We start from the raw sequence: 12160 nt of genomic DNA on the forward strand, positions 1-12160 counted from the left end.
AGACATGGAGGAGTCGCATGAGTGACGTCACTTGGGCAGCGACGCAGTCGCCTTCAGCAAATGCCTTCAGCACTTCTAAATAAGAAAGCTGCGGAGAACTGTTGCTTTGTGTTCACTCTTTAATGTTTTCTGTTAGTAATCTAATCCCCCCCTGGCTCTGATGTTGTATTGTTAATAACTTTGTTGTTTGTGTTTGTTTGTTTGTCTTGTTTTGTATTGTAATGTATATTGTCATGACTGTTATAAGATTTGTTAAAAAAAAAAAAAAGCCTTCAGCACTGCACTTCCGCCTTCATTGGGATACAACCCATACTACATACTGTGAAATATAATGAAATGTACCCATTCTACATACTGTGAAATATAATGAAATGTACCCATTCTACTAGCCGCAATTTGCAACTCTAGATTTTTTTTATAATGGGATGAATCTAGAGTTGCAATACCCTCCATTGACTCCCCACTCATCCAATTTGGTTTGCGATCTGCTTGTATTAAACAACGTTAAACTCACCAACATTGAAGCCTATCTCACAGAATTTCCCCGCCCCCTTAATACGCCCCCTTTCGGGGTTAGTGGTGATAGCGTGACGTCACTCCATAGACGCTACATGTTAACAGAGGTAATTTAAGAAGTCTACAATTTTTGTTTTCTCAAGGTAAGGTTTGTTCTATCTGTTCGAGCTGATTTACCATCTTGTTTGCTTCATAATAATATTGGTCTGTCACATTTTTACATTAGAAAATGTACTTAGATTATCCAGAGAAAAAAACGTGTAAATGCTAATGTTAAATGACACCACTATTTACCGGAAGTGGGCGTGGAAAGCGGGCTGTGAGATAGGCCTATTATCCTCTTTCAATCTGCAGAGCTTGTTTTTCATAAAAATCCACCGTAGACATGTTATGAGCTACCTTCTGTCAAGAAATTCTGTGCAGGTGATTCTTTTTCTAAGTGCTGGAGTTTGGAAGCACTCGTCGTATGTCACTGAACGGCCCTACATGCATCTGTTTCGAATTTGCACATAATGCAGGAGGCAGCAGCGCGACCCGTTAACAAAAACGAGTGCTTCCAAACTGCAACACATCACCTGCAGAGGATGTCTTGTCAGAAAGTAGCTCATAACATGTCTACGGTGGATTTTTATGAAAAACAAGCTTGGCAGATTGAAAGAGGATAATTCAAGCTTGGACTACAGCTGCAATGTTGGTGAGTTTAACGTCGTTTAAGACAAGCAGATCGCAAACCAAATTGGATGAGTGGGGAGTAAATGGAGGGTATTGCAACTCTAAATTCATCCCATTATAAAAAAAATCTAGAGTTGCAAATTGCGGCTACCATTCTACATACTGTGAAATAAAATGAAATGTACCCATTCTATATACTGTAGTGTGAAATAATGAAATGTACCCATTGTACGTACTGTAATGAAATGTACCCATTGTACATACTGTAATGAAATGTACCCATTCTACATACTGTAATGAAATGTACCCATTCTACATACTGTAATGAAATGTACCCATTCTACATACTGTAATGAAATGTACCCATTCTACATACTGTAATGAAATGTACCCATTCTACATACTGTAATGAAATGTACCCATTCTACATACTGTAATGAAATGTACCCATTCTACATACTGTGAAATAACATAATCAATCAATAAAATGTCCCCAAAGTACGACAATCAATCGGCGTGCAGATAATGTACTGAGTAATACGGTTCCTACCCCAGTGGTTCCCAAAGTGGGGTCCGGGGACCCCCAGGGGTCCTTGAGGGAGTTCCAGGGGGGTCCCCAGCTAAATGATAGTTAGGAACCAAATGGACCCTTATGGGTCTGTAACTCTGAGTGTACAAATGGAACCAAATGGACCCTTACAGGTCTGTAACTCAGAGTGTACAAATGGAACGTACATTTTGTACACTATCAGAATAAAATTGACATTGATTTTACAATATAAATTGGGGTCCCAGAGATGTCGGGGTCCGTAGACTAATGCATGTCGAACTGGGGGTCCTTGAAATTAAACCGGTTGAGAATCACTGAGCCGTAAAAATCTTCTCTTATGGGGGTCCCTGGCATATGGGGGTCCGCAGAGCCAATTAGTGTCAATGTGGGGGTCCTTGAGCTGAACATGTTTGGGAAACACTCTGTCCTGCAAGAACAACAGATCCACTTCAAACTCACCGTAAATAATTAACTTGATGATGTTTAAGAATCCGTTGTGAATTGTTTACACACACACACACACACACACACACACACACACACGCGCGCACACACGCACACACGTAGAACAGACGTTAATGTCAATAAAACAACTGTTGTTGTTAAACTGGTAACTAATAGCCACATGCTAACGTTAGCTTAATACACAAACACACACGTGCGCGTGCGCACACACACACACACACACACACACACACACACACACACACACACACACACACACGGCAGCGGCAGCGGTGGCCGAACGGATAGCGGCGCGGTCTAGATACCGGAAGGTTCCCAGTTCGAACCAGCCGTCCGACACGTTAAAATTACCACCGCTGAAATGCCCTTGAACAAGGCATCAACCACTACGATGAAATGTGTTCTATGAGCAGGGCCTGGCTGGAAACAAGTTCTTGAGCTTAGCCCAGATACCCTGGGTAAATATAGATTTCATTTCATTTCATTTCACACACACACACACACACACACACACGCACACGCACACGCACAGCGCGCGCGCTCTGTCCTCCTTTTGAAAGCTCGCGCCCACCGCAACAGCGCCGTAGGTCGATCCCATGGTCCGTGGGGGACGGACGTCCAGGTCCAATCACGTAGCTCGGTGGCCCCGAAGGATCCCATGCCCCGAGCGGGGGACGCTTGTGATTGGCTCATCCCTGGTAGCCATGGCAGCCGCCTGACCTCCGGTCTGGTAAAGAGAAGAGATAATGTTTTTATATATTAATATATATACGCTAAATTACACCATTTACAGAATTTAGCATATATATATATATATATATATATATATATATATATATATATATATATATATATACCATATACCATATACCATATAATATGGTTAATTGTCCTGTTTTTGTTTATTTTTGTTGTTTGTGCTGTATTCATTTTTACCTTGAATTGCTGTAATAGTTTTCTTCTCAATACAAAAAAAAAAGCTAATAATGTAAACAACGTATTTGTTTTATGACGTCAACCTTCTCCCCGCACTTCTTCTCACGGGACGTGACGTATGTGTCCTCTCCTTCTTCAACATACTCCGTGTTTATGATTGGCCAGTACGTGCGGTTGGCTGGGGGGCGGGGCTTCCTTCGACAGGACGACGACACGTTATTATAAACAATAAACGTCACGCGTCAACAAAGTCTGACTGGCGGAGGGACTCGGGCTGCAGATGATGTATAGATCTACACACGGATGTACAGTAGGCTATCTATCTACCAGCATATCCACAGATCTACAAGCTCTCCGACTGACTGACTAACAACAACACCTGATGCTCGTCCAGTTCCTGGATCCTCCTCTAAATGTGACAGTCAGCTGATCAGTCCAACAGCAACAAGGAACTACTACTATTACTGCAGAACTACAGAGTTATACTACAGAACTAGTACAGAACTATACAGTTATACTACAGAACTGCTATAGAACTATACAGTTCTACTACAGAACTGCTATAGAACTACACAGTTCTACTACAGAACTGCTATAGAACTACACAGTTCTACTACAGAACTGCTATAGAACTACACAGTTCAACTACAGAACTGCTACAGATTATATATATTCATTCATTTGTCTTTTTCATCCATACCATAAGAAAATTAAGACGAGACAATGGAAACAAACCCTCCGAAGTTAAAGGCTGTGATTGCTGCAGATGCAAGGTGAGGACAATGAGAAATATAACACTGTATAATGAGAATTGATTTGATTGATTGAAAATTGTATTAACAGTTTGCAGAATTACAGTACATTTCAAGCACAAACTCAATACAAAGGCTGTTAACTGTGAGTGGACGGCCCAATTAAGCATTACACTTGTTTACAACAGGGTCCACCATGTTCAATTCATCAAAACATTTAGAGACGTACAAATAGACACTTCTATAGCATCAGATGGAAGGTGAGGACAATGAGAAATATAACACTGTATAATGAAAGTGTGTGCGTGTGTGCGTGTGTGTGTGTGTGCGTGCGTGCGTGCGTGCGTGCGTGCGTGCGTATCATCATCATCAACATATCTCTGCTGTCGGGAGGAAACCTCATAACTCCAAAATGTTCATTTTTTTTCAGCAAATGAAACATATACATTTTTCAGGAAATTAAGAAAACCTTATATTTTTTAAAACAAAGCAATGCAGACTCATCAAAGTTGGTGTTGTGACTTTATATATTGTCAATTACTTCCATGAGAGGGGGAGAGGTGGTGGAGTTAGTTGTTTTAGCAGACAGTTTGAGGGTCCAATGGAGTTAATAGGTTTTGGCCAAAGCACTTTTTACTACTTTCCATTGGTTCAATATTTCCGAAACAACACACAGACGTAAAGGGTGTTCAATAGCACTGATTTATGAAACAACACACAGACGTAAAGGGTGTTCAATAGCACTGATTTATGAAACAACACACAGACGTAAAGGGTGTTCAATAGCACTGATTTATGAAACAACACACAGACGTAAAGGGTGTTCAATAGCACTGATTTATGAAACAACACACAGACGTAAAGGGTGTTCAATAGCACTGATTTATGAAACACACAGACGTAAAGGGTGTTCAATAGCACTGATTTATGAAACAACACACAGATGTAAAGGGTGTTCAATAGCACTGATTTATGAAACAACACACAGACGTAAAGGGTGTTCAATAGCACTGATTTATGAAACACAGACGTAAAGGGTGTTCAATAGCACTGATTTATGAAACAACACACAGACGTAAAGGGTGTTCAGTAGCACTGATTTATGAAACAACACACAGACGTAAAGGGTGTTCAATAGCACTGATTTATGAAACAACACACAGACGTAAAGGGTGTTCAGTAGCACTGATTTATGAAACAACACACAGACGTAAAGGGTGTTCAATAGCACTGATTTATGAAACAACACACAGACGTAAAGGGTGTTCAGTAGCACTGATTTATGAAACAACACACAGACGTAAAGGGTGTTCAGTAGCACTGATTTATGAAACAACACACAGACGTAAAGGGTGTTCAATAGCACTGATTTATGAAACAACACAGACGTAAAGGGTGTTCAGTAGCACTGATTTATGAAACAACACACAGACGTAAAGGGTGTTCAATAGCACTGATTTATGCAAAAAAAGAATCAAAAACCTTGAAAATTGAGTTATGAGGTTACCTCCCAAAATCAACGATTATATGATTTGAATGTGTACGTCTCTAAATGTTATGATGAATTGAAAATGGTGGACCGACCCTCTTGTAAACAAGTGTAGTGCTTTATGGTGTCGTCCACTCACAGTTGACAGTTTTTGTATTGACTTGTACTGTATACTGTAATTCTGCAAACTGTTAAAGGACCACGTCACCACATTTCAACCTATCTTCATATAATAGGTCCTCACTAATAATCATGATAAAATGACACGATTTTCTCAGTCTGTGTCTCATAGGAGGGCTGTGGGCAGTTTAGAAACCGTCCTCCAGTGACATAATCATTAGGCAGATTTTTTTTTAACAAGATTCTTTTACAAAAATCTTTAGATTTTCATTATTGTGAGAACAATGGCTTCCATTTTCGCATTGCAACCTTTCAGGACTAGAAAGCCTGCAGTTCCTATTAGCTTGTATTCCCCATCGATGATGTCACTGGAAGACGGTTTCTGAACTGCCCACAGCCCTCCTATGAGACACGAGACCGAGTAGAAAAAAATGTGCGCCATTTTTTTCATGATTATTAGTGAGGACCTATTATATGAAGATAGGTTGAAAAGTGGTGAAGTGGTCCTTTAATAAATACTTCAATCAATCAATCAGTATAATGTGAATCAGATGGAAGGTGAGTGACAATAAGATATATAAGTATAACAGTATAATATTAATCAGTAGGCTGTAATGTGAGTCTTAGTTGTCAACAAAATTAACACTGGCTCCTTTTGAATTGATAATATTTATATGACAGTCATGTCTCAGGGCTATAGTTTATTAATTATTGTGTTTATTTTATGTTTATTCACCAGGCTGCAGAAGTTGAAGACGGCGTTTGAAAACAAGTACGGAGAATGTCCTGCGTTCTACGCTTCTGCCCCGGGAAGAGTCAACCTCATCGGTAAGGATTTATTAATGTTACGTACTAGTTATCACCTTCTGCCCCGGGACGAGTCAACCTCATCGGTAAGGATTTATTAATGTCATGTACTAGTTATCACCTTCTGCCCCGGGACGAGTCAACCTCATCGGTAAGGATTTATTAATGTCATGTACTAGTTATCACCTTCTCCCCCGGGACGAGTCAACCTCATCGGTAAGGATTTATTAATGTTACGTACTAGTTATCACCTTCTCCCCCGGGACGAGTCAACCTCATCGGTAAGGATTTATTAATGTCATGTACTAGTTATCACCTTCTGCCCCGGGACGAGTCAACCTCATCGGTAAGGATTTATTAATGTTACGTACTAGTTATCACCTTCTCCCCCGGGAAGAGTCAACCTCATCGGTAAGGATTTATTAATGTCATGTACTAGTTATCACCTTCTCCCCCGGGACGAGTCAACCTCATCGGTAAGGATTTATTAATGTCATGTACTAGTTATCACCTTCTGCCCCGGGACGAGTCAACCTCATCGGTAAGGATTTATTAATGTTACGTACTAGTTATCACCTTCTGCCCCGGGACGAGTCAACCTCATCGGTAAGGATTTATTAATGTTACGTACTAGTTATCACAACATTCCCTCCAAATTTCTCAGAGACTCAGCCATCTCTATAGCTCCAATCATCACCCACATAGTAAACCTCTCCATCAAACAGGGACAGGTCCCCCAAGATTTCAAACTGGCCAAAGTAACCCCCTTGCACAAGAAAGGGAGTAAATTAGACCCCGGCAACTACCGCCCTATTTCTATTCTTAGTTCCATCTCGAAAGTGATGGAAAAAATTGTCTATGAACAGGTTGAAAAGTATCTTGCCACTAATAAATTATTGTACGAGTTCCAATCTGGCTTCAGAACATCCCACTCCACTGACACATGCCTTCTCTATTTGAGCGACCACATCAAACAAGAGGTGGACGCTGGCAAATACTGCGGCATGGTCATGCTGGACCTCCAAAAGGCTTTTGACACCGTGAACCACTCCATACTGGTTAACAAGCTAAAAGCAATTGGTTTCGATAGCACATCAGTGAGCTGGATGCAATCCTACCTGGAGGGGAGAGAACAGATGGTGGAAGTGAACGGAACACTGTCCCCCCCCCCCCTCCCAGTGAGCTGTGGCGTTCCACAAGGAAGCATACTAGGGCCTCTACTGTTCCTAATATATGTAAAAGACATGACTTCAGCTTGTGACTGCAACTTGTTCCTGTTCGCAGATTGACTCAGCACTGCTGGTCTCGGACAGGGACAAACTGCAGGTTGAAAATCTATTGAAAACAGCCGATCTACAAGCTCACAATGCGTCGCGTTGCGACACATTGTGAGCTTCTTATTAATGTATACCCAGTGGTGGACTCAATTGTTTTACTTAATTAAGTCAAAGTACCAATACTGCAATTTAGAACTACTTTGTTACAAGTAAAAGTACGGAATTGAAAATGTACTAAGGGTTAGTACATTTACCCCTAACCCTGTAAAAAGGGCGACAAAAGGCGATATCTGTGCTAAAAGAGTTAATCAATAGGTGAACATATTGATTACTGTGGATACGTATTGATCAATACGTGAACATATTGATGTATTGACCAATAGGTGAACATATTGATTACTGTGTTATGTATTGACCAATAGGTGAACACATTGATTACTGTGTTATGTATTGACCAATAGGTGAACACATTGATCAATAGGTGAACATATTGATGTATTGACCAATAGGTGAACATATTGATGTATTGACCAATAGGTGAACATATTGATGTATTGACCAATAGGTGAACATATTGATGTATTGACCAATAGGTGAACATATTGATTACTGTGGATACGCGGTCCTTCCCATGGCCATCGAGCAGAGCATCATCGCTGCCGTCTCAGTCAACCAATCAGGAAGCATCGAGCTAGCCAACACTGACCCGCTTTACAGGTAAGACTGGATACTCGTGTACTCAAAGTGACCGTACCCTTACTATGATACTCGTGTACTCAAAGTGACCGTACTCTTACTATGATACTCGTGTACTCAAAGTGACCGTACCCTTACTATGATACTCGTGTACTCAAAGTGACCGTACTCTTACTATGATACTCGTGTACTCAAAGTGACCGTACTCTTACTATGATACTTGTGTACTCAAAGTGACCGTACTCTTACTATGATACTCGTGTACTCAAAGTGACCGTACCCTTACTATGATACTCGTGTACTCAAAGTGACCGTACCCTTACTATGATACTCGTGTACTCAAAGTGACCGTACTCTTACTATGATACTCGTGTACTCAAAGTGACCGTACCCTTACTATGATACTCGTGTACTCAAAGTGACCGTACCCTTAGGCTGAGCTCACACCTTTCATGCAATTCTCTGCTCGTTGGATGCTCGTTGGGTAGTGTCATGGCCGCCCAATGTATTACCAATGGGAGTCACGTGCTTTGACCCAACATTGTGTTGTGTGAGGGGGAGGGGGGGCAGTCAACACACAGCCGAAAGCCATACAACCATATATCTATGCATACAACAGCTTGTAGGCGCAACATCCACCCAACGTCCACCCAACACAGAGGGTGGGGTTAACCACCAACCAATAGGAGAGAAGGGCTGTTTTGTATCCCAATGGGCGGAGTTTAGTTGTAGTCTCCTGAGCCCCGCAGAAAAGTCCGACTGGAGAGTGACAGAGCTTTTGAGAAATGATGATGTCACCGCTTATTAGCGCATATCATTTTTACTATAATTAGGTGAGAAATGCAGCTTGTGCCTGCATGGAAACTACACAGATATCTATCCAATTGTTCATGTTTATATATCACTGTTAACAACTTTAAAACGTATTATGTTGCATCAACTGCAGTGAGCAAAGGCTCTGCTCTGCTGCATCCAATAATAAATATATCAGCCTACTAGTCCAGTGCGGACTATTTCATTTGCATTGGTGCCGAGTGCTAAGCACAACCGATTGTTTTAATTCAAAGTGGTATATATTCTGTGAAATGTTTATCGTCATTCCGTGTATCTACAAGCTCCAAGTGTTGCGTCCACATGCAGCGCGTTCCAAGCAGAGGTCCTCAAGTATATGTAAAACACTGCCAGTCCTCAGCGCAATGGCCCGTTGCGCAAAAAAGTTGAGATTTTACTTGTGTGATATTCAGATAATCTTCAACCGATTGTTATAATTCGAAGTGGTATATATTCTGTGAAGTTTATATTTTCATTGGGTGTACAAGTCATGTTTTTAATATGCCTTTATCAAATGATATAGAGAGATGGGTAGTGCCCAAGTCCTGTTAGCCGTGCAGCCTATATGATCTGTGGTGCAGGCCATACACTCTCTCAATTAGGGATTTTCCCAGAGGTTAATTTCACTGATGTGTACAACCTTTATTCAAATAGTTTAATTTGTATTGGAGTGCGAAGCTTGAACAATAGGTTCATTGCGGACCGCTACGGATAAACTGTGGATATTAACCTACCAATAAGCACCCAGGCCAAATGCCATTGCGCAGTAGCCTACACCAACAAGTCTATGCGTGGTGTGTGCATAGCCGCATGTGAAACTATATCGTGCTGTATTTTGCTCTCCATTTCATGGTCATGGTCATGCGAGGAGAGAGAGGGTGCAGAGAGAGAGAGAGGTGTGAATGGAATCGCATCGTGCGTATATGGCACATCTCTCTCATGTTTAGGTAATTAAGGGCGCACCATTGAATGCATGTCACTGTGCCTACATGCTGACAATGTGCGCGCGTGAACTTGTATTAGCCAGCCTACACATTATAACGTGACATTTATTATACAGCTCGAAAATATAGCCACTCTACAAGCTCACAACTTGTTACTTCTATAGGTCTGACTCTGCTATTAATTTATGTGCAGGACTTGCCAAGTCGCCAGAGCAATGGTAAAGTGTCTATCATTTTTAAATTGAGAAAAGTCGAGAGTCGGGATTTTGCACATAGTGTGACATGCTGACAGACAATGAAAGAAACATGTTCCACTTCCACTCACAATTTAGGTGGCTTTTAAAATGCGGTACTTATTCCTTCATTAAAAAATATGATTGGCACCTCATAAGTGTAAATATAAAAGCAAGTATAATATAGCCTACAATTGAAACCTGCTACTGCAGTGATTTTATCCTGTGTTCAATGCGTTTCTGCGTTTGGGTGTGGACATGATGATGATGATGAAATGACGCACGGCTGTCTCCAGTCATTTCAACAATCAGTACCAGATTTAAAGGTACTGATTCTGTGTGTTGGCTTGTTCAGAAGAGGATGACGTCTTTCGAAGAAAGTTTGATTCATTTAGCAAGCCAGTGCCCCATTCTGTATGTAAAAAGCCATCCGTTTTATTATGACAGTGTACAACTCCACATATCGCCGTATTGGTCACCAAAAACTACACGCAGATAAACGTGGGTCTGTTGTTTTCCGCATTCCGCAAAGCCTTGTGGGAAATGGATGCATCTAGGGAGGGACGGCCATGACACTACCCAACGAGCATCCAACGAGCATCCAACGAGCAGAGAATTGCATGAAAGGTGTGAGCTCAGCCTTACTATGATACTTGTGTACTCAAAGTGACCGTACTCTTACTATGATACTCGTGTACTCAAAGTGACCGTACTCTTACTATGATACTCGTGTACTCAAAGTGACCGTACCCTTACTATGATACTCGTGTATTCAAAGTGACCGTACTCTTACTATGATACTCGTGTACTCAAAGTGACCGTACCCTTACTATGATACTCGTGTACTCAAAGTGACCGTACCCTTACTATGATACTCGTGTACTCAAAGTGACCGTACTCTTACTATGATACTCGTGTACTCAAAGTGACCGTACCCTTACTATGATACTCGTGTACTCAAAGTGACCGTACTCTTACTATGATACTCGTGTACTCAAAGTGACCGTACCCTTACTATGATACTCGTGTACTCAAAGTGACCGTACCCTTACTATGATACTCGTGTACTCAAAGTGACCGTACTCTTACTATGATACTCGTGTACTCAAAGTGACCGTACTCTTACTATGATACTCGTGTACTCAAAGTGACCGTACCCTTACTATGATACTCGTGTACTCAAAGTGACCGTACCCTTACTATGATACTCGTGTACTCAAAGTGACCGTACCCTTACTATGATACTCGTGTACTCAAAGTGACCGTACCCTTACTATGATACTCGTGTACTCAAAGTGACCGTACCCTTACTATGATACTCGTGTACTCAAAGTGACCGTACTCTTACTATGATACTCGTGTACTCAAAGTGACCGTACCCTTACTATGATACTCGTGTACTCAAAGTGACCGTACCCTTACTATGATACTCGTGTACTCAAAGTGACCGTACTCTTACTATGATACTCGTGTACTCAAAGTGACCGTACCCTTACTATGATACTCGTGTACTCAAAGTGACCGTACTCTTACTATGATACTCGTGTACTCAAAGTGACCGTACCCTTACTATGATACTCGTGTACTCAAAGTGACCGTACCCTTACTATGATACTCGTGTACTCAAAGTGACCGTACTCTTACTATGATACTCGTGTACTCAAAGTGACCGTACCCTTACTATGATACTCGTGTACTCAAAGTGACCGTACCCTTACTATGATACTCGTGTACTCAAAGTGACCGTACTCTTACTATGATACTCGTGTACTCAAAGTGACCGTACTCTTACTCTGTAGTTAGCAGGAAAGTTCATTTATTTTATGAACTAGTTCAGTTCACAGTACAGAAATTTAAAAAGGAACTAGTTCA

At 41.2% G+C, this 12160-nt stretch overlaps 1 protein-coding gene across 2 annotated transcripts in view; it reads left to right on the top strand.

Annotated features, from left to right (window-relative positions):
• Positions 1-3469: 3469 nt before the first annotated feature.
• Positions 3470-12160, top strand: part of LOC306917824 (N-acetylgalactosamine kinase-like) — a 33320-nt gene continuing 24629 nt past the window's right edge. The window contains exons 1-3 of one of the 2 annotated variants that reach the window (XM_079530726.1): positions 3470-3912; positions 6240-6328; positions 8178-8301. In XM_079530726.1, the coding sequence (XP_079386852.1) occupies positions 3863-3912; positions 6240-6328; positions 8178-8301 (263 nt within the window). In that variant the 5' untranslated portion in view covers positions 3470-3862. Of the gene's footprint in view, positions 3913-6239; positions 6329-6702; positions 6719-8177; positions 8302-12160 lie in introns of those variants that run through there. The other variant, XM_079530728.1, reaches the window with a different exon arrangement.

The sequence above is a fragment of the Electrona antarctica genome (genome assembly GCF_951216825.1).
Source record: "Electrona antarctica genome assembly, contig: scaffold_92, whole genome shotgun sequence".
Classification (NCBI taxonomy): Eukaryota; Metazoa; Chordata; class Actinopteri; order Myctophiformes; family Myctophidae; genus Electrona; species Electrona antarctica.